Genomic DNA, 22,639 nt, shown 5'->3' on the forward strand with positions numbered 1-22,639 from the left:
AGGTCTCCCCGTCATGTCTTTACTGCTCCTTTTGTACCACATTATTGTGTTTTATGGAAATAAAGAAGAGCACATATTATTGTTTTGGCCAAAATGTACCTCCGTTCACAGAGCGCATACAATCGCATGACATGTATCCCTACGAACCAAGTTCCCTTCTCTCGTTCACTTTCATGAAATTTTTGTCCATTGAAGTTCACATTTCGATATCGCAGACTCCGAAAACTAGTGTTAACGTTAACGTTTAGTACCAGTAAAACTAGAACGTTTTGTGTTAGTCTAAGCAAAGAATAAGGACTTAGCGGGAGAAAGTAGTTAGTGCAAGCCTTCAAGAGCATCATGCATTTCAAAACAAAGCCCAAAGTGTAAGTCAGGGGTGATCCGTTTTGTTTTGTTTTTGTTTTAAAAGTTTCAGGGCAAATGAGTGCTTTGGCTCAACAAACACAGCACCGTATGGCTTAAGTTGCCCCAGGGTGTGGCAGTGTGATGGGAAAGTTTGTCACGTGTCGACGCCCAAACCCCGACTCTAATTCAAAACTAACCCTAACTCAAAGAACTGATCTAATAACCAAACCAATGACACTAATTTTGCAGTCCCAAAACTAACCCTGGTTGGAAGTCAAGGTTAGCAATTTCTATTTCCCGGAGGTGTCAAATATCCAGGTCACGTGATTTGAATTGTTCCCTTAACTTGATTTGAGTGAATGTCTTTTGATACGCTTTTTAACGAAATTCCAAGAAAAACGGGGCCAATATGATTGAGCCAGGATAAAGCAGCCTCGTCCCCAGGCTCTTTTTGATCAGAACACCCTGGCAGAACAGCAAGTCAGATTATTAGTCATTTTGGTCATTTCAAAAAGGCGGAAGGCTGTGTGTTGAAAACGAATAAATTGAGAGCATTCCAACTAATTTACCTTGCATCCATTTCTGCCAATAGAAGCTTGTTTGGTGTTTGGGTTCCGATCGATAAAACAGTCTCTGCCGCCCTACCTTTGGCTCGATGAAATGTACGAATCAGGTAAAGTTTTTTACTCTTCGTCTTCCCATCCGTTAGTCCGGCGTGGAGCAGTTTTTCCACGATAATATAGTGAAAATCAACAAAGAAGGAACACAACCACAAAGTTTACCTTGGCAAACAAGCGCCGTGGACCAACCTTGGCTGGTATTAACACAGTTATGGAGTCAATCCACAGCAGCTCCCCCCCCCCCCCCTCCCCGGCCCTAAAAAAAAAACAAAGCAAAACAAAACAAAACAAGAGAAAAACTGTCCGTAAAAACAGCAAAAGCAAAAGGGGCGTTGCACTGATTTCGTGTTTCAAAACACGAGGAGGAGAAAATGAAACCGAATTTTTTTTATTTTGTACTGAGACCGTAGGTTCCCGGCAAAAGAAGCAAAAGAAAACCGGTAGCATGTGTTTTAAACAAAGAAAAAAGCAATTTGTGACTTACTAACCGTATTACTTATACTTGTATGACAATGTTTGTTTATTATCGCATGCAGTTTATGCTTTATAAGATTAATTAACTTCTACCCCCCGCCCTCCCCCCCAGCAAAATTTTGCGGGTTTCAAAACACGAGAAGGAGAAAATGAAACCAAATTTTTTATTTTGTACCGAGACCGTTAGCCTCCAATGCAGACGTTGTTAGGGGTTCGTCACGCGTTCCTGTGGGAGGCAGTACGAGACCATAGGTTCCCGGCAAAAAACAAAAACAAACAAACAACAACAACAACAAAAGAAAACCAGTAGCATGTGTTTTAATTTACACAAAGAAAAAAGAAATTTGTGACGTACTAACCGTTTTACTCATACTTGTATGACAATGTTTGTTTATTCCCGCATGCAGTTTATGCTTTATAAGATTAATTGATAAAATTATTTGTCGTGAAATCGGTATTAACCTTTAACTTCTACCCTCCTCCACCCACCTCCCTCCGCCAAAATACCCTTAATGGGATTTCACTAACCCAACCGGGGTACTCGATGAGAAAGATACGAAAATCGTGCATCTTAGATGTCAAATGATTCCTTACATACATGTTCCCGTCTCATTTGAACTTTATTAAGCACCCGAGCATCTTCGATGAGCCTTTTCAATTTCATTGTCATATCTTTACAAGCGCTATTTTTGAGTTTGAGTTTCAGTGGAAGAGATAAGCTTCTTAAGAAACAGTTTTCCTTTAAACCAGACAGCTGGCGAATACAGGATTAACAGATTAATTCCAGCTCAGCATGATTTAAGAAGCTTTTAATAAATGAATCGATATGCTGTACTAGACGGTTTCTGACATTTTTCTATATCCAAAAGAACCGTTTTCCTCTTTAACTGTCGGTAAGAATCCAAATCAAAGGGGACAAATGAAAATGCAATATTTGTTCACTTGAATGATCTATGTTTTGTGTAATGTTTTAAAAACGAACAGGAGTGTTTTATCGGGTTTAAAACCACGAGGCGCACCCGACAAAACACGTGCTGCAAGTTTTTTGAACGGCTTCAAAAACATTCCTGGAAAAGCGTGTGTTAATAGAGTTCATAACAATTATGCTTTTGTGAACGTTGGAAATTAACATACGAGAAAAACACCGCATACTTATGAGGAGTGTTTTATCAGCTGATAAAACACCGCATACTAATAAGGAGGAGGTTTATCGATATAAAGTCACTACACGTGATGCACTATTGACCATTTGATAGATCAATGGGCTTATCAATTATTGATGAGTTTTAATTTTGAGAATTCTGAATACACCCAGGCTAAATGTTTGGCACTATTTGAAGGGCAGTACTTGGGCACTGTTTCTTGTCACGGGCACTGGTCTGAACAGAACTTGTCAGTTCCCACGCTTTTTCCTTATCCCCGTCCTTACGATACAGTAAACAAAATGGTGGGCGCTAAATTGACAATTGACGAACGAAATCAAGATTGCTCCTTACGCACCAAGCAGTCTGAACAACTTCCTCTTCAGTGATCGGAGACAAGACCCTAAAACGAGCACCTAGTCTGAACAAGGCCTGAAAGACTTAAAACATTCTTTACGTCTCCAGTTAAATAATAATTGATTGATTTCAACCATAAAGGAACTGAATATAATAGGAGGAGCGAGGGAGATACAAATAATTATATCCTAAAAAATGGCTGTCATGAAATTTTTGATATGCAAAAAAGGAAAAGAAAAACTAAGACAAACAAACAAAAAACATCTACGCCACACATACAACAAGCCACGGGCTATTTCACACCCCCACTCCAAAAAAAGTATCGTACCAGAGTAATTATGAACTCCCATCCGACCAAAATGATCTAATTAAAATTACAATATTATTAAAATAAAATACAAGATTAATAAGTCGCAGAACAACGCTAAGAAAATACACTTGTTTCACTTAAATATATATCATAAGTAACTTGATAAATACATGCTAAAGAAGTTTTTAGCTAGCCAAGACAAGGTTGGAATATTATCGACGCTGCCGATGGGTAAATAAAGAGCATTACATAACTTGGGGCCACTGACCAGCGAAAGAGATTTTCTGTTGCTGTGCCTGTTGTTATAGTTATGTACTTTATTAAATCTAGTGAATTATGATAGAAAACAGTCAGGAACTAATGAATAAAGACACAGAAAAACCAGTTTTGCCTTACAAAAGAAACACCTGTATAAAAGTGGAGACCAGCGCAAACAATTCATTGCCTCGGTTGAGTGGGCGCAACGTGCAATTATATGGGATGATCTTCCAGTGATTCTAAAAAAATTAAATAAACAAATAAATAAATAAATAACCTTTATTTACCCTCGGCAGTGTTTATAGCACGAGTGCTAGTGGGACCGAGCATTAAAGTTCATAAAGAAATAATATAAATTGAAAGTAACATGGTTAAAAATCCCAACTGGCAGAAGGCAGACCAGGTGGCTATTTACAAGCGTAGCCAGTAAGTTGAACCTGGGGCTACCGAGAAACAGCTTCAGCTAGCGGCCAGAGCGGGAGTTGAACCCGGGACCTCCGGATTTCAAGTACGGCGCCTCCAAATTGTCTCCGGTAATTTCTGTCAGAACTCAAAGTCTATGCCCCTCTTGTAAAAACCAAAGTGGCACACAAACCCTTTGCGTTGGCCTCCCAAGCAGTCGTTTTAGGGGATTTGTATTATTAAGTGGGGAGGAGGTAATACGATTCCCCAAAAAAACGACTGCGTGGGAGGGTAGGGTGGCACCTACCCGTAGCGAATATATGGGAGCACCCCACTCCCCTCGGGTGTCCTTTACGATCTTCCCCATTGCCCGTGCCTGCCAATAACATTTGTTTTGCATCCGGTTTTTCACCAGAGGGTGGGACTGGGGAAATCACTGATTTTTATGCTGTGGACAACAGGAGGCTTGTGTTCATTTGACCAAATAATCAACAAGTTCTTTGTATCGATCTCCTTTTTATTCCTTTGTTTATATGTACAGCTTTTACACGAAAGTCCTTCTCTTCTATATTGAGTAATACGTTATTCACATCAAAAATGAAACTTATACCTTTGATCTGACTGCTTAAAAGGTTAAGAACGTCGCCGAGTATCGATTTCAATTTCCTTTTCATCAGTGTTACATCAACGTCCTGTTCACAAACATACGTATGTTGTAAGATATGAAGAGAATTTTATCTTATGACATATCAATCTATTTTTTCTTCAAATTTTCGCTGTGTTGTTGCAGATTGATGGGAAGTTATCAACCAAAGTCGGTTTATTAGACCGCACGATGATTTATTGTACCTATCGTAGCTGGTCTAATGAATTTCGCAAGAAAAACAGAACCCTTGTGGTTTAGCAACCGCGGGGGTTCAACTATGTCAAGGAAATTATAAACAAGAGAGAAGTGACTGGCGTAAAAACTAAATCAGAACACGCCGCGATTTTTATATACAACAGTTTTAAAAGACACCAGCTTTAGTAGACAATTCACAGTGAATTCAGCGAGGAAAAGTCTTGTCTTTCTTTAACAAAAATGCTTTGAGATTCGCTCATAGAACGCATAAAGTCCCTTCCTTAGCTCGGAGCTCATAATGTAAACAGCAATGGGGTTGAACGCGCTATTGCTGAAGAAAAGCGCAACAAAGAACGCATAGAGTCCTTGAACTGGCTTGGATGTGGGGTTAATGCTTCCAAACTCGATTGCCAAAGCCAGTAGAGTCAGTGGCAGCATACAAATCCAGAAAACAATGACGATTAGCAGTAGCATTTTGATGAGGTTCGTGTTCTGTTGCAGGCAGATCATGTCCTTGCGAAACGATATTGTGGCGCTGCCGATGGAGTTAGTTCTAGCGCGGATTCGCGCGCTTTGGCGCCTCATGCTTGCCACGATAGATGCGTACCCAACAGCCGTAATAAACAAGGGCACGATTATAATTGTGGCGATGAAACATGTGTGCAAGCGTCGCTCGAGGTCGCCGGGCCACACCAGAAAACATTTGCGAGAGCCGGCGATCTCTTCCACCACCATCAGAAACGACAAAGGAAATCCAACGGCCAGATAGGATACTATCCACACAATTACAATGACAATCTTGGCTTCTCTTTCGGTGATTCTCGGCTTGAAAGGTCTACAGATTACTCGAAACCTCTCCACAGTAATGACGGTCAGTGTAAATATTGATGCGCAAAAAAATACTTCGTTTAGTGGCACAAACATCTGGCAGGTCAGTTTGTTGAAAGGCCACGAGAAGTATTCCTTGATGTATTTTGCGGGAAGAGAGATTAACAGAATCCCTAAATCGCTGAACGCCAAGTTTACAATAAACAAATTGGTTGTGGAAGACATATCCTTTCGACAGCAAACCGTTAAAATAATGTACACATTGCCGATCACTCCAAGCGTAAGGACGAACGAATACCACGCACTTTGAATAGTCAGTAAGGTTGGATTGAAATACAGCTCCCCAGACAAATCATTGGCCATTTGACCTGATCCTATGTCGTCGGTACTCTCTTCCATTCTTCTTGCAGGAGCAGTACCAGAATGGTCCTACTGCGCGATCGATTCCCTCAAATGCACTGTCCAGGCGTGGGTTTTGTTTATCCTACTCATCCGGAGAGAGGTCTAAGAACTGAAATGTCAAATGATGCATGAAAAGTGCTAGTCGCGACGGCTGAGAACAAAGAGGTAGACGAGTTGCTAATTCCTAATTCCTGTAAACAACTCGGGGGATAAAAGAACGCGCTTCGCGACACGAGACAGAGATGGGATCGAGAGAGGCCGTGATTCCAGACAACAAAACTGCAGATGAATGGAATCCTTTTGATGGACGAAGTAAGTCGCAGTTCTGACGGAACAGTCCTGCTTCGCTTCAAAGACAGAGTTCGGTTAGAGCAAACAGTACCCAAGAATGAAGACGATTAGAGTGTTGCCGTCCGTTTCGTTGAGATAGTTCGAACCGTAATGACGTCGTGGGTAATTAAACACCAAATGTGTATGTCCTCGAGTGCCCCTGTTGATTGCTGAGTCTTTGTTGACAGATGGATAACAAAGCTGGTTGTCTGCCGCCTCAAAATGTCCTCGATCCGATCGGAAATGAAACTGAACTTGCAGCCTAAACTAGCCTGTGGTATATGGTCGTATATGGTTGCTTTGGAGTTGTATTTGGGATTGCCCATAAACAATCAACTATTATAACCAGGAATCAAGAAAGTAAAGTTATTTAAGTTTTAAATATACCTGCTAGTTGAATGGCATGGGGGGAGGGGGAGGGGTATTACCCAGCTATGATCTAATACTGTTTAGTCGATCATGAGTTTAGAAGCACTTTTGATGGCTTTCACGATACGAAACTAACTCGTTTTATACTATTTGGCATACGTAAGTCGTTTATTTCATTTATATCAGTATCATTCATTTTACAAAGTATTTCACCATGTTCACACCTGGGTTTTCAACTGTCTCTGAATTTCGTGTCCGTGCGGGAATGACAATCTTCATCATCGTCGTACAAATTAAATAACTTCACGTCATTTTTGCAGTATAGCAACTAAATTCTAAGACTTTTCTAGAATGTTTCCTATATAACGTTTCTTAACTGTAAAACGATTTCCATTATTTTGGAGAACACTTTGACGCCCACGCTTGGCGGACGCGTGGCTAAGTCTGCCGTGTGACGATGCAATTGGTTGAGGTATGTCCTTGATGTTGATGACTGCAGCACAAGGGTTATCAAGCGTTTGAAGTTTGCGAAGTAGTTGGTTTAAAATTGTGTAGTCAGCTTCTTTTGTATAATTACCCAAGATACTTTCTGGTTATAAGCTACCAAAAGTTTTGGAAAAGAAATATTTCAATGTCTAATGAAATTGAAAGTTTAGTCATTTTACAATCACGACTGAAGTATACGAGTGCGCCAAGTTTGTACCAATGCGACGAAAGCTTTAATCACTAAAAGAATTAATTTTGACCCATCTTATTTGTCGAGAAGTGATGAAACAAGTCGGTCCTTACAAACACCCATTCTGAGCTAGCACCAATTTGGTTCAGTGCAAGGTCACTTAGTGGGGTGTGTTGTAGGACGTAATTTGAATCTGTTTGATATTTGCCGAGAAGAGGCAAGCTGAAAAGCCCTGTGAACAGCATCGTTAATTAAGTCCCAGTAACAACAAGATATGAATTCTTCACATTGTTCTGTACGTGCTTCTTATGATACTTGCTGAAAGAATTTTTACAACTTGTCTTCGGTGGATCATATTTTTTGTCCCAAGACTTTAGTGAAGTAGTGATAAGGAGCAAGAAATAAGATGTTTGCCATTCAGTACTAGTTGGGAATAAAAGGCTTAACATAGTGAGGAGTAAACTGAAACAAATCAGTAGTCCCTTCCTCCACAAGACTGGACTCGCCTTATGTCCTTGCCACTGCGTTGTTTCAGTTCCTATTTTAAGCAAAATGTTTACGCAGGCCGACATTCTATTAGCTATGTAATATCAACTGTCACCAACTATGCAAAATCGTTTCTACGACAATTAAGCTCAGTGTTCACCATAAAAGCGTTCTACTTTGCTGCACAAACCACTAGGTAGTGCATGGAAAAGACAGATGAAACCTCGGAATTGCTCCGTGATACCATACTGAAAGGATGAACTATCAAAAGCTCTTAAAATATTCATCTGCCTTTTCCATTCAAATTACCTCAGATAAGGTTGATTGCAAAGATGATATCGCTGATTGGACCAACTTGTCTAATTCCTTTCTTCCCACGAAAGCTGCAACCTGGTTCAAATTTGCCTTGAGACAGTCTCCATTCCTTTTCTCCAGTCCCCATAAAACCATGCTTTGATACGGAAACGTTCAACTCACTGTGAGGACAAGAGAGTGAGGCACATATGGGATGCCTAAAGCCAAGTGTCCCATTGCACTAATAAAATAGCGGCAGATTTGAAGTCTTCTAAATAAATGTTGATGAATGATTTCACCGACTATTTTCTGATGGTATCTTGAAACTAAATTAAGCGATAATCAGTGGTAATTTCGGAGAAAGGTTCGGCGTGCTTAGCATAACTCGATACTTCACTGCTAGTTTTGTAGACGGGTTTGTAGATTGCCAAGAGGAAACGACCACCTCTAAGTCCTTTTTCTTAGACAACGGCTTTCAGGGCCTACCAATTTTTAATTACAATTCGAACTAAATGACTTTGGCTTTGGCTGAAAAAACGGAATATACTCGTTATAAATAAAGTGGAGTGCTTTGTTTAAGTGTAATTTAGTGATTCTAGTCTCTCTCTCATGCAGTGAGTTTTTCAGTTTCCTGTCGACTCAAAACATACAAGACACAAATAAGCTTGGTGTGCAATATTTTATCCTTTCATTCCTGTAATTATATGTATTAGCAGCCCTGTAATTGTTTATGTTATGAATGTTTCAGTTCCTTAATTTTCAACCCAAGAAGCGGTGAGAGGAATCGCAATACTTAGTGAAAGGTCACTAAAACCAAAGTACATCTTATAAACCAGGGGCCCGTTTCTCGAAAGTTTCGGTAACTTACCGGGCCCGATAAGTATATTTTTAAATGTTTTTTCGCCGCCTACGCAGTGATTACAGACATGGTACTTGGCCATTGTTTTCATACAATTATAAGATTTTAAAATTCACTAGTATTCAAAGCTAGCAAAAATTGACTTCTGTTAAGAAACAGTTATTACCATAATTACATCCATTTCGAAATCACTGGTGATCCTTGGAATCTGATTGGTCCAAAATGGTGCAATTTATTCCCAAATTCCACCATTTTTTGCTCTAAATCATATCCTTTCTTTAGCCCATCAAAATGGAATTGAATTAACACAAATAGAATATTAATATTGACAATGATACTCTGTGATTTCAAAATGGATGTAATTAAGTGGTAATTGAACTTCGTGTCGTGCAATTTTGGGCTGAAATCATACTTGTGATTTCAAATCAAACTCGCGCTGCGCGCTCGTTTGATTTTGAAATCACGCGTATGATTTCAGACCAAATTACACTCCACTCAGTTCAATTACCAATATAAATCACTTGCCGGGCCCGGTAAGTTACCAGGACTTTCGACAAACGGATACGAAAGACCGTAGCGATGCATAACATTAAAATATCGTGCTTTACATCAATTTGAAATGCTACAAATTGTCTCTTTTCCTAAAAAAGGGGAGCAGAGATGTAAATATATGTTTCCAGTTTCGTGACGATTTCAATTCTTTCGAGTTGGCTTGTTAACGTTTTTTTTTTTGTCTCCGCGGCGGTTAAGCATATTTATTTAAGCCAATAAACATCCTGTAATAGTTTAAAAGATTCAGAGCCAGACAGGTGAATAAACAAGGAGTTGCTGATTAAATAACAATGAAATGCTTGCACCATACACGTTATTATAAACTCGGTTCTCATAAAATATTCGGCAAGGACTCAGACACATGCAATCAAAAACTCATCGAAAGAAGTCAATGACATTACAAAAACATAGTTGTTCCTCTTTATCTAAAATACTGAAAGATCTTTCTCCTTTTTATTTTCTTTTTCGTCAATACTTTTGTGATGTACTCTTCCTTAGATTCCGTAGGTTGAAAGTGTCATATCCGGATTCTCCAGCTGCGAGAAGAAAAACAAATAAACAAATCAAAGATCACAAACTAGTTCCGCAACAATTGGTGTTTCTCTTGTAAATTTTTTGTGCAAACGGCGGAAGTGACCACCCTATATTCAGTGTATATTTGCCGCACGCTGTTTTCAGTTTCTCTGTAAAATAGAGTAGTTTTGCGTTAGAATCAAAGGTCATATTTTTCTTACATTCTCATCTCTGTTTTCGTTTATGTTTTTTCAAGAAACATAAACGCGATTCTCACGTTTGCCCAGTTTGCCAAAAACGCGATTCTAAATCTCTCTTATTATCTCAAATGATCCCGAGAGGAGAGGGCGGGCTTTGGGGAACCGGTGAGAGTCGGCTAAATTAGTTCCACTCGGCAGTCACCCGTTCACGTCCTAGACAAATGAAACCGAAGTCACATACAAAGATAAGCTAAAGACTCGTGATCTAGCGCCTAATTTTGGGGGAAGGCAAACATAATTTTTGCGTTGTACATACTTTTTCCAGATGTTTTGTCTTAGGTTTAGTTTTAATTCCTTTTCTTGAATTTAATTGCTACTCTTTTACGCGGCCCTCATTACCCTTCCCCTCAACAAAATTATAAAATTTTATTTTCGTAACCCTTTCACATTATAATTTGATGACAGGATCAGGAGGATTGAGCAAAAGGCACAGTCCTACTTAGGAATCCCCGGGACTGACTCTCCTAAACTGCTAACTGCAAAAAGGCTCCGCGGACACAATGTCTTGGAAGACTGAAAGAATCAAATTGGCCGGAATCGTATGAAAAACTGCAAGAACCTAAAACCGCAAACACTGCTTTGATAGGAAATTATATGATGTATTTAATGAGGCGGGGCTCATAAAGAGATTATAACCAAGAACGGAAAGAGCTTATACAGGAGCCCATGGCTTATAGCATTTATAGGCCACGAGCACGAAAACAAGTTACTCAGACTGATTGATAGACCGAACTGGGGGGTAACCATGCATTTTTTCAGAGAAAATAAAGCTTCAGCTTGGAAAAAAAAATCCCATACATTGTTTTGCTGCTTAATTATCCGTAACAAATGCGTGGTTACCCCCAATTTTCTTTTTGGATTCCAACAGCCCTTGCTAAGATCTGCTTCATCATAAACCGCATTAAAATACTTCGGTATTAGTAGGCACCGTCCGACGCTTAAAGTTTTCGGAAACTGAATTTTAATCAACGAATTTATTAGGTTTTTTTGCCAGGTACGCTTAAGAAAATGCAAGTTAGACTCTTTCTCGTTCTTAACGACATAATGGCACCTTAAGAAACGAAACGAATTTACAAGGTCAGTTGCCGTGTGGGTGCTGTTCCATAAACAAATGCCCGCCATGTTTTAAGCTTCGCTTTAGATAGCTCGTACGCGACTTGGGTAAGTTCGATTTCGTTCCGCATCCCTTAGCTTATATTGCGTGTTGTGGATGGTAAATGAATTTTGCAAGTTATTTCAAAACTAAACATTGGCGTCGCTGTTGGCACTCGAGAAGGACCGTGAGCCTATCGAGGAAGGAACTGGCACTAGTACTGCAGAGGGACTGGAGACTATGCATTTTCAAGATGGCGGAAGACAGTAGTCAGTCTTGCTGTAAATAAATGAATAAATAATGGATAGGAACAAGGCGACTACTAAGAGCTGCCAAAAACCGAAACTGAAAAGGAAGCGAGAAGAAGAGGATAGCGGGTTGAAGCTTTCACGTCCTGAAGGATTTTCTTGGTGGACTTCGTTACTTTTGGGAATTGACTCATCACCAAGTCGATCTTCAACAGGAAAATCAACGCGCGTCGCAGACGTCAACAAAGCATCATAAAACTGAAGGATCAGAGGAGAATCCGGTCTTAAATCTGCTTAAATTCTCTCTTTTCTCGCTTGTAAGATTAGGAGTCGTGCATGTGGTGAAGGGGATCGTTTTTTGACTTTGTTTCAGCTGGTAAAACCTACATCAAGATACTGTATTAAAAGCAGTAAAAAGGTCATTTGTATAAGCTTAGTGTATATCTGCTCAAGCTAACGCCTACACCTGGTTTGCATAAGCCTTACGTCCCTTTTGGAAACGTGCATAAGACTGAAGAACGTGGCAACTGGGCACAGTGCATCAACTTGTACACAATATTGTGGTTTAAGCTGCATGGTGTCTAAAAAATTGCTATACTTTTTGGAGGCAAGAGTGTCAAAATTAGTAGCTCTTCTCCCCTGAAGCAGTAACTGACCATTTTCCCTTATTACATTAAACTTCCATTTTTAACACAAGGATTCATATTGCATTTTGCATGAGATTCATGCAACAACTGATAGTGTGAATATTATGGAAGACTCATCAGTCAAACACAGCAGATAACATACATTGCTCATGTTGCCATGGCAATGAATGGGGAGAGTTCTTACAAAAACCTGAATGAAGATGGTTCATATGATCTTCCTGATCCACCTGAGAAACCACAAGACAGTGATTGCTGTGGAAGTGGATGTACACCTTGCGTGTTTGACATTTACGAGGAAGAAATGTCAAAATGGAGAAGGGAATGTGATAAAATAAAAAGTGGGGAAGCTCTTGACAATATTTCACAACCTGGAGATTGTGATGAAGTTCTAAGCACTTCAGAGTTTCGATCCTTTGCACTGGAGTCTATTACTAGCCTGACAGGTAGTTCCTGCCTGTACAGGTTTAACATTCCTGGAAACAGAAGACTTGGATTACAAATTGGGCAGCATTTGATAATGAGGTAAGTTTTATTTGAACTTCAGTAATATAAACAACTTACCAGAAATGTTGCATGTAAAATGTCTATTAGCCCCCACCTCCCTCCCACCTCTCTGATAAGCACTCTGATTGGAGGTCTGATTTTTAAATATTTTTTAAGCCCGCCGCCCCTCCCCTGCCTTCCAAAACTAAAGTGCACTTACAGCGTGGTGAAAACCACTGTCAATCAGTTTAGGAAAATTTGTCATCAATGTACAGAGGTACTAATGTTGCTAAGATAAAAATGACTTTGTAATTAACATAACCCATTGGTGCTATATTATGTTTCAGTTATTGCAAAAGTTGGGAAAAGCTAACTTAAGTTTACCCTGACTCCAGACATCAGTTTTCTAAATATCAAGGCAAAAGAAAAACTGTGCAAGATAATAACTTCTGGTAGCGTGAGTAATTTAGGGGGCTTTTTCATTAGCCTCCTGGTTTGAAATAAGCTACCCCCACCCCTCCCACCTCAGGACTGAAAATATAATAAGACCCCTGGGGGCTTACAGACGAAAAAGAGCTTTAATTTACAGTATTAATATAAAAAAACATTAAAGTTCATGTACATATACGTCACTGAACATTTGATCAAAACTTCAATGTTCAGCGACAAAATGTGACCAAATTAGGTCATCAATTCTCATGACATAGCACTCTTAGGGTTAGGTGATGGTAACAATATTGCAACAAGAGATCATACAAATAGATCCAAAGAAGTTCTAGTCTGGAATGCAGTTGATTTTCATGTAAGAAGTATTTTTTTGATTTGAACTTTCTCATTAATTTACTGTCAGTCACTGTAGCTGAGATAAGGAAAAGGTTGTACACTAATCTTTGAGTTTATGTTGTAGGTTAAAATGAATCCCAGGTTAAAATGATTTCAACCTAGGTTGATTTGTATTTTCCTTTGTTTCAGATGTAAATTACCCAACCTTAACAAAGGAAAATACAAATCAACCTAGGTTGAAATCATTTTAACCTGGGATTCATTTTAACCTACAACATTTACACCTCAAGGTAACAAGAACTCATTTGAACAGAACTATGTTCTTTATCTCATAATGATTATAGCTACATAATTTGTAATTTTGAGCAATTTGGATTTCACAGCCAATTAGCAAAGTCTTGGCCTTCAATTGAAGCCTTTATTCAAATGAAAAAAAAAAAATCAGTAGGAATGTAAAATCTCTATATGAATTTCATTTTTCAGAGGAAAATGTGAAGGGAAGACTGTCACTCGACAGTACACACCAGTGTCTCCCACAGAGTGCAGTGGCTTCTTTGATGTTCTTATTAAGGTATTGTCATTTAGAAAATCTTTCATTATTTCTTATTAGTGGGCTTAAACAGCCATGTTTGTGTACCACTAGCTTTCATGAACAGATCAGTAAATTCATGTCATTGAAGGATGGTACCTCGTAATAAAGAGGTATTTTTGCCAGCTTATAACTATGCTAGAAAAGCAGGTCTTGGCAAGGGCTATTGAAATCCCAAATGAAAGATGGGGTAATCTTGCATTTTTAAGAGATAATTAAATAAATAACAGTAATTCTAAAAAGCTTCAAAAACAAAAACAAAACAAAAAACCCTCTGAAAATGTGTGGTTACTCCTAATTCTTCATTTGGATTCTAATAGCCCTTGCTAAAATTCTATTTTCCTCGCAAAGTTGTAAACCACGCAAATATACCTTTGAATTAGAAGGCACCAGTAGCAAGAGGGGGCACCTTCCTCAAAGAGGATAAGAGTAAATTCAGTTCTTGACAGACTGATGCCCCATAGACCTTTTTCATAAATGGTGGCCGATTTATTATTCTTTTCAATATATGTTAATTAGCCCTACTAACCTCATTTCAGAGTAAAAATTCTTTTGAATTTTGCACATGCTGACGAGGCTAGTAAGGCTAATTTTCATGAAAACAAAATAATAATTTATCGGCCGCCATTTACGAAAAAGGTCTATACTATACGTTACATGATAATTTACCAGGTGCCACAGAGCCATGTTGAAAGTCTTCACGGGCACTAGTTTCTATTTCTAAGGAGTTTCCAATGGGGGTGTATTGTATATTGCGCAGTTCCAGAAAATGTTCATACTCCCCCCATGGAAGGTTTTTTGTTTTGCCCCTCCCCCTCCCCCAGGGAAATTCCAGTTTAGCTTTATACCTTGCTTCTTAAATTTTGGCTTTTAAAACCCCCCTCCCCCTAGGAATTTCCAATGACCTTCCATGGGGTGGGCATGGATTTTTTCTGGAGCTGCACATTCATCATTAAGACAACAACTCAGACACTTGGGTCGTTTTAAAAATAATTATGAAAATGAACTGTATCCTACTTCAGACATTCCCATAAAATTCAGAGTATAAGTGGCCCCTCTTAAAATTAGCTTGCCATAATATGTCCTGTTCCCCTCTGATCTCTGATGCAAACACCCTTGCAAGAATAAGCTCATCTGAATGTACAACCATAGGTTGTTAGGTTTGGTTGCTGTTTAAAGCTCAACCCTGTCCAATTTAAGTACACAAACTTCTCTTTATTCTCTGCCCCCCCCCCCCCCCCAAAAAAAAAAATCCTTTGGTCCAAATAAGCTTCTAAAAAGCCATTTAACTGTATGTACATGTAGGCCCAGGACTTGCATTTGAAATTTTCTGTATATGTATATATGTATATTCATTCAAAGAACTTGTTAGTGGCTGGCATTTTGGGGAAGGGATTGCTTTCAGAGGGTGTTGTTGTACAGTGTATGAACGAATTTTATCTCCCTAAATTAGCTGGTATTGTCAGTGTGACAATTTAAAGTAAAAACAGCTTCAAACAGTAGCTTGCCATAACAGACATGTATTTATATTTACCAGTGCTTCCTATCAGATTTATATGTAATTTCTTGCATTTGAGATTTGTGGATCGATTTTAGAAGGGCTTACTTTCTGTCATTTATTTCTTTCCTTTCTGGTGGTTGTTATGTGTAGCTGAAAATTTGTATTGATAACTGAGCAATATAAATTAATAAATTACAGTTATTCATTTCAGGGAGTGGGGAGGGGGGGGGGTTACACTGTACATTGAGATATTCAGAATATTATGATACTCGTATAAATGTATAAAATAATAATGGCTTTTTGCTTCGCACCTTGAATATAATTTAATAGTTTGAAAGCTCAGAATTTTTTAGAGAAGGCAAAGTTTTGAATAAAGTGAACTCATTAATAAGTTATTATTGTTTACTTTTCTTTTGTTGTAATTGTTTGAGTTGAATCTGCTTTAAGGATATCCTTCTTACTTTAAAATTGACTATTGGATGTTTTAAACCGAACTGTTTAATTCATAAACATTTCTGATGAAGTATTATTCCTTGAATTATATTTTGTTTCTTCTTGTGTACTTGGAAAGAGTTTGCTTTATTGACTCAAACCCCTTCCTCTGATTCAGGTGTATTCAGATGGGAAGATGTCAAGTTATGTAAGAACTTGGCAAGTTGGAGACATGGTGGAATGGAGGGGACCTTTTGGAAGATTTTTATACACACCAAATCAGGTAATGCACCTATCAATGTCAAACCCAAGGGGGGAGGGGTCGGGCTACCCACGGGAATTTGACTGTAAGGTCTGTTCCCAGGGTAGGGATTTTGACCGTATATGATGTCACAGGGGTGGGGAATCCGTTTTTGACAATGTCGCCATCTTGAAGCACTGATCATTTATTGAATAACAGTGCAATGAACAGTTCATATTATCATTGGTTTGTAAGATTATTTGTTAAGCTTTCAAAAACTTCAGCTTTAATATTGTTAGCCCTACAATGCTAGGCATAGTAAAAAGGTTTTTAAAGCATTTTAATCCAGCTGCTATAAGATGAATCTTTCAGTTTTATCTCTGGTAGAGTGGACTATCCTTAAGTACTTTCACGAGAAATGACCATAAATGATCACACTTGAAATTCCACAAATTGCGCAGTAATTATTAAGCTTAAAACCTTAGGGTTGGTTAAAAAGTTAGTTTTCGTTCCCGGAAAGATCCCGAAAAAGAAAAGAAATAAACCACTTGTTGCTGTTATGTAATTTTGTTGATTCTGTTGTAATTTAATTTCTGCACTCCTCTTGTGTGCAGCAAGGTCTGAATGGCATTTGACCACCTCTAATTGCCCCAGGATGGGGGATTTTGATACTTTTGATCAATTATGTTGTCCCTGGGGTGGGGAATTTGACTCATTTTTTCAGAAAATGTCAAAATCCCCACCCCTTGCCCGACCCCCCCCCCCCCCCCTCGGGCTTGACATTGATAGGTGCATAACTCATTTACAGGCTGGTAATTCAAATTATTCAGAATTATGCAAACTATTTTTAACGTACTTTTGCAAAATCGTATTAAATCTTAACTTACAAAGGAATTGTAAGGATTTAGCTAACATAAAATCTCGTGAATTCATTGTCAGTTTTTACAAGAAAAATGTAAAAAAGAACGAACTCTTACGAAATACCAAAAATCTGACAAAAATCGTTAATTCTTAGAGTGTATATCTACCCAAACATTTGAAAAGGTAGGCGATGAAAACTTGAGCGGCCTTCGTGAAACGACACCTAATCACGGATCACGAATCACGAATCACCGAATCCGAATCACACGAATCAAGGAATTAGGGCCCCAAGGGAGGTGCAGAATGATGCAAACTGACAGAGAGGGAAGGAGAAAGAAGATCAAACCAAGGGGAAAAGACTATGCAACCTTTTGCTTTTAGATTGGCAACTTTTGAACGAAAAAAACAAAACAAAAACAAAAAAACATTCGCACCGTACTGTAAAAGAAGCATGACTTGAACTGGCCCGTTTTCAAGACTCCTGAAACTTTCCAGCAAATCTCATACCGAAATTTATCTTAAGAACATTATTTAGAATCGTAACGATGTTATTGATTAAACCCTTGAATACTGGATACGGAAAAACTTCTGCCAGTTCTACGTTTCTTGATGGGTGTAAGAACGTTCAAACAACACACCTTTCGCGTCCTTAGATTGCGTTCGATTGACCGTATTCCGGAATAAGAATAAGCGAAATAGCTGTTAGATTTCTCTTTTTATGTAAATTTGTCAAGACATTTCTGCAAACTTTCGCTGACACATGATAATTTAAGAGCGACTTGGTACTTCAACCTTGTCATCATTGTATGTGTTCCTATTCCTGGCCTCCGAGTGTAATACACTGCATGTCAACAGAACGCGGTCACTTAAAGCTACATGTTTATGGTCCGACAAAACCAAAGGAAAAAACTGAGAACATCATGTGTCGACTTGCGTAGGGTGGTGGAACAATAGATATCTGTCGCCAACTTGTGCCTGTGTTTGAACTTGGTCGACGTGCACTCAAATTATCACCAGTGAGCGCAAGTCCTGGCCGAAGAAAGTCACAAACAATAACGAGCTCCCGTGCCTCATTTCCCAGGGAGGGGGGGAGGGGAGGGGTTGTACTCTCTACATGTATATGAGCTATAAGATAGGTATGTGCGGCGCCAAAGGTCTTCACCAATTTTGGTCTGAAATAGAGCATAGATTTTAACCATTTTGGTCTAAAATTCTGCAAACGGGTATGGGTTTTACAAAAACGGTTATGGATTCTATAGACCAGGTCTGAAAATGGGTATGAATTTTAGAAAAAAAGTTACCGGAAAATTGCATTTTTGGGGCTAAAATAGGGTCAGGGTTTGGTGAATCGAGCCGCACGCACCACCCCCCGGGGCCTCATTGCTAACTCGCACCGTGCCACGCACCGTATCTGGAGTTGTATTCATTTACGTTCATAGTTACAGAAGGTACGTCGCTCCTAAACTAGTTTACTGTTTATTTATCACTTTGCCCCCTAGAGCAGACTTGTCCATTCAAGTTTCTTACTTAACTCCCGAGAAAAGTTGATACTACACGAGTATGCCTGTGTCATTCACTGAATAATACATCATTCTCATTTATTCACCAGGCTTAACATATTCCAACACATTTAATTTATTTCACTGCGCATATGCCACACACTGACATTCAAATCCTAGCAGTATGCAGGATGTTTGTCCCATGAACCTTAAGTTTTATGGCCCTTAGCTCCCACGAGTCTCCTGTAGCTCAGTGGTAGAGCATCCGAACTAGTAAACGAAAGGTTTTAGGTTCGACTTATATAAAAGCACTCGGATTTCCTTTTTCCGAGTATGCCTGTGTCATTCACTGAATAATACATCATTCTCATGTACACGGTAGTTTCTTAAATTCCCATTTCCTATTGTTGAATGGGGTTGTAATCTTTTCTATTTTATTTTCAGCACCGCCGTCTCGGCATGTTAGCAGCAGGGACTGGCATTGCTCCCATGCTTCAAGTGATTCAAGGAATTGTGGCAAATGATCGGGATGAAACTTGTATCCATTTGGTTTACTCCAATCGAACATATGGTGATATTTTGATGAAGGATACACTTGACGAAATGAAAGCTTATTGGAATTTTTCACTGCTCTATGTAATCACCAAGGTTAGTTGTGCGTAAATTAATTTTAAAAGTAACAACGTTTTGAAAATTAAATATATGAAATATTAGTTAAGTGAACTGGATAAAAGACCCTCGCTGTTATGTACGCAGCATAATTAAGCAGATGTGAAATAGAAAGCTCGATCACTTTAGGGCATGGCGGCTGTGGAGGTTGTGGAGGTATAAATAAAACAAGGCCGCCACCCCAAAGTTAGTCTGTATACACATCAACTCGGCTTCTGATTGGCTGGAAAAAAGAGACTCTTCATTGGCTGAATGTTAGACCAAACAGCAACTCGGCTTCCGATTGGATGGAAAGATGTGGCCCCTATTTGGCTTAAAAGCAGATAAAAATAACTCTGCCTCTGATTGGATGAAAAATGTAACCCCTGATTGGCTGTAGTCTCATCAGAAAATAACTCGGCTTTTGATTGGCTGAAAAACTGACCGAGATTGCCCAATCAAATTTAGATAAATCTTGTCTAGCGAATCAAAACCTGTCACGTCAAAATGCCGTAGGGATACCAGTATCGCATGGTTATGATCTCGAATTCATCTGCCAAGGGAAGATGAATGGATGGTATCATTACGAACTTACAAAATAACAGCCCCCAGTTGGCTTGATAGCCCACCTGGTATCACGTAGGTCATTTATAGAGTCTATTTCAAGTCCGATCTGCTAACGTTGCGATACAACAAGCAAAATTATTTAATATACTGAATTAATTTTTTTTGTCGCTAGTGGAGTTGGTTACCCAGCTGTCAAAGTGATTTAGGAACCCCTTGATTATGTTACTTCCTATATCATACCAACATCATCAGTGATTTGGGTATCCCATTTAAATAGAGTGGCATGATGTAAGAATCCCCCCCCCCCCCCCTCCCACACAATATGGGCCACGAATAGCAGGCAAGGACCTTGTGACCATATGATCCATGGATGATGGGAGGCTAGCAAAACCCAGGGGTTTTTTTTAACTGGATTAGCATTATCTACATTGCCATGGAAACAGCTTATAGCTCAACCAGGCCCCAGTTGTTCAAAGAGTGGATAACTCTATACAGTGGATAAATTGCTATCCAGCAGATAAAATGCACTCCAACCAATGCATTTTATTTGCTGGATAGCGACTTATCCGCTAAATATTTAGTTATCCGCTCTTGAAACAAAAGAGGCTAGAACGTCAAGATAATAAACGGCTGTTATGTGGTTATAATAAAATTGCATTGCGCCAATTTTTGAAACCCTGCAAAAACCGCTTTGAAACAATGGTAGCTACTATTTACGACTGTTCAGCCCAACCTCGTTCCCAGGGTCCTTCCTTTTCTTGTCCCCCTGGGAACGAGGTCGTGCTTAGCCACCTTTAACGTAACTGATACCTTGTGGTCCACAACGAGGCTGGGTCCCAGGTCCCCTCGGCCCCTACCTCTTATTTCTGAGAAGGTCGCTCGAGAACTTGATCTTTTTTCTTTTGCCTTGAAATTGTTTTGACAGGAATGTGAAGCTGACCAGTCAAAAGTTAAATACGGTGATCACGTGAGTTACGGCAGAATCAGCCAGGAGCTTGTGTCACGTGAGATGCCTGAACCGTCACGTGATATTCAAGTACTCATCTGTGGAACTAAGTCCTTTGACAAGGATATGATAAACTATCTAAAGGCCTTGGGTTACACTCCAGATATGTATTTTAAATTTTAGGTATCAGAAACTGTTCTCAATTTCGTAAACAATAAGCAAGGGACCGCAAACGAAAATGCTGCAAGTATACAGAGGATCTGTAAAAGATCTAATCAGTCAAAAATATAAATGACTCAAATTTCTGCAAGGCTGATCGGACTGCGTTGAAAACTTAACACGACAGCGACATGATAGAGACCAAACCGAGAATCAACAGAATGCGGCAACCGTCGAGCTGGTTGGCTCTCGTCAGCACGGTGTAGCACAGCAAAAAGTAGAACAACCAGTGCGAGTCGAGTGGTCCACCAAATGCACGTGGTAGTGATTTCGGATGGGCCCAAATTCAGACGGTAGCCGCATTCTGTTGATTCTCGGTTTGGTCTCTATCATTTCGCTGTCGTGTTAAGTTTTCTACGCAGTCCGATCAGCCTTGCAAAAATTTGTCTCATTTTCGGACTCGTTCCCCTTCATTTTGAACGACGCAATACGCAGTCCACCGTATGGAAAAAAGATGGCAGCTGCATGTACATTTTACCACGATACCTTTGCGAACCTAACGTAGTCAATAGGCACACACCAAGCCATATTTTGGGCGAAATTAATCCCTGTATTAACGACATTGTGTATCCTACATTTGAAGGTTTTAGAACTTTTCTGTGCGATTTTATGAGCAGTTTTAGGGTTGCACTAGCTATGCATCTTTTTCGGTACGGTGGATATCAGTTTGGGGTGTATGTGCAAACAGTGCTGTTTGTAATCGTTAGGGTCACTACATTGCAAGCTGCCAAAATCATCTTTAATATGACGCTTGACAAGCTTCACCTTGTGTTATTCGAAGAAGCGAATTGGGACTCACGTTCCAACACATATAAGCTGACAAACATTAAGAGACGGACTGCAAAGTAAATTCTATGGAGTTGTCACAAACTTGTTGTACGACGCTTTTTAAAGCGTACTGCATAAAAACGTTAGTTGCACTAAGAGCATCCATTATTTGGAATGCTTTAACACTACATGATAAAAAACGTTAACAACTCAGGAGAGTATGTAAGAAGAGTTCGAAGAACGCACACAAGGAGAAACCTTCTGTTTAACGTTGAATCCCCACTTAAACACTTACTACATGAAAACGTTCGTTGCATAAAGAGAGCATCCATTATTTGGAATGCTTTAACACTACATGATCAAAACGTTAACAACTCAGGAGAGTATGTAAGAAGAGTTCGAAGAACGGACTCGTAGAGATACCTCCTGTTTAACGTTGAATCCCCACTTTAACAGTACACTTAATACATCAAAACATTCGTTGTCGTGTTTTGAACTTTCCATACATTTGTCTGTATAGCGAACCAGCTGTGAACTGCTCTAAAAAATAGCTCGCGGGAAAAAAAATACAGGGAAATGTATGGAAAGTTCCAAACACGACGGGACGCTTTCTGTCACAGCTACATCCCTCAAATTTTGTTCTTAAAATCCTTTTCCTACTGCCAAAAGTTTCCAATTCATGAATTTTTCAGAAGCGATGTTTTATGAAAATTATTTGACATCGGATTTCCGTACAAACACTGTTATTTCGAGCCTGATTGCCTACTCGTCAAAATGGCGTCGAAAACCGTGATAA

General features: G+C 39.3%; 2 protein-coding genes across 2 annotated transcripts; one reads left to right on the forward strand and one right to left on the reverse strand.

Annotated features, from left to right (window-relative positions):
- Positions 1 to 4,405: 4,405 nt before the first annotated feature.
- On the reverse strand, positions 4,406 to 6,652 carry LOC146466262 (neuropeptide FF receptor 2-like). Its single transcript, XM_085127592.1, has one exon. It carries the CDS (start codon positions 5,974 to 5,976, stop codon positions 4,981 to 4,983), a length of 996 nt encoding a protein of 331 aa, XP_084983718.1. The 5' UTR covers positions 5,977 to 6,652; the 3' UTR covers positions 4,406 to 4,980.
- A 4,970-nt stretch (positions 6,653 to 11,622) lies between these two features.
- Positions 11,623 to 21,818, forward strand: LOC146466263 (NADH-cytochrome b5 reductase-like). The gene is made up of 6 exons (XM_085127577.1): positions 11,623 to 12,057; positions 12,092 to 12,828; positions 14,056 to 14,143; positions 16,273 to 16,377; positions 19,140 to 19,343; positions 20,836 to 21,818. Exons 2-6 carry the CDS (start codon positions 12,464 to 12,466, stop codon positions 21,037 to 21,039), a joined length of 966 nt encoding a protein of 321 aa, XP_084983703.1. The 5' UTR covers positions 11,623 to 12,057; positions 12,092 to 12,463; the 3' UTR covers positions 21,040 to 21,818.
- Positions 21,819 to 22,639: the final 821 nt, after the last annotated feature.

The sequence above is a fragment of the Pavona decussata genome, unplaced genomic scaffold (genome assembly GCF_977016875.1).
Source record: "Pavona decussata unplaced genomic scaffold, jaPavDecu1.1 SCAFFOLD_149, whole genome shotgun sequence".
Lineage (NCBI taxonomy): Eukaryota > Metazoa > Cnidaria > Anthozoa > Scleractinia > Agariciidae > Pavona > Pavona decussata.

What these genes read in the sequence shown, in the direction of transcription:
- LOC146466262 (XM_085127592.1), bottom strand. Translation starts at nt 5,976, where the DNA reads ATGGAAGAGAGTACCGACGACATAGGATCAGGTCAAATGGCCAATGAT.
- LOC146466263 (XM_085127577.1), top strand. Translation starts at nt 12,464, where the DNA reads ATGGCAATGAATGGGGAGAGTTCTTACAAAAACCTGAATGAAGATGGT. An exon ending in TTTTATACACACCAAATCAG is followed by an intron (nt 16,378 to 19,139) that starts GTAATGCACCTA and finishes TTTTATTTTCAG; the next exon opens with CACCGCCGTCTCGGCATGTT. An exon ending in TGCTCTATGTAATCACCAAG is followed by an intron (nt 19,344 to 20,835) that starts GTTAGTTGTGCG and finishes TTGTTTTGACAG; the next exon opens with GAATGTGAAGCTGACCAGTC.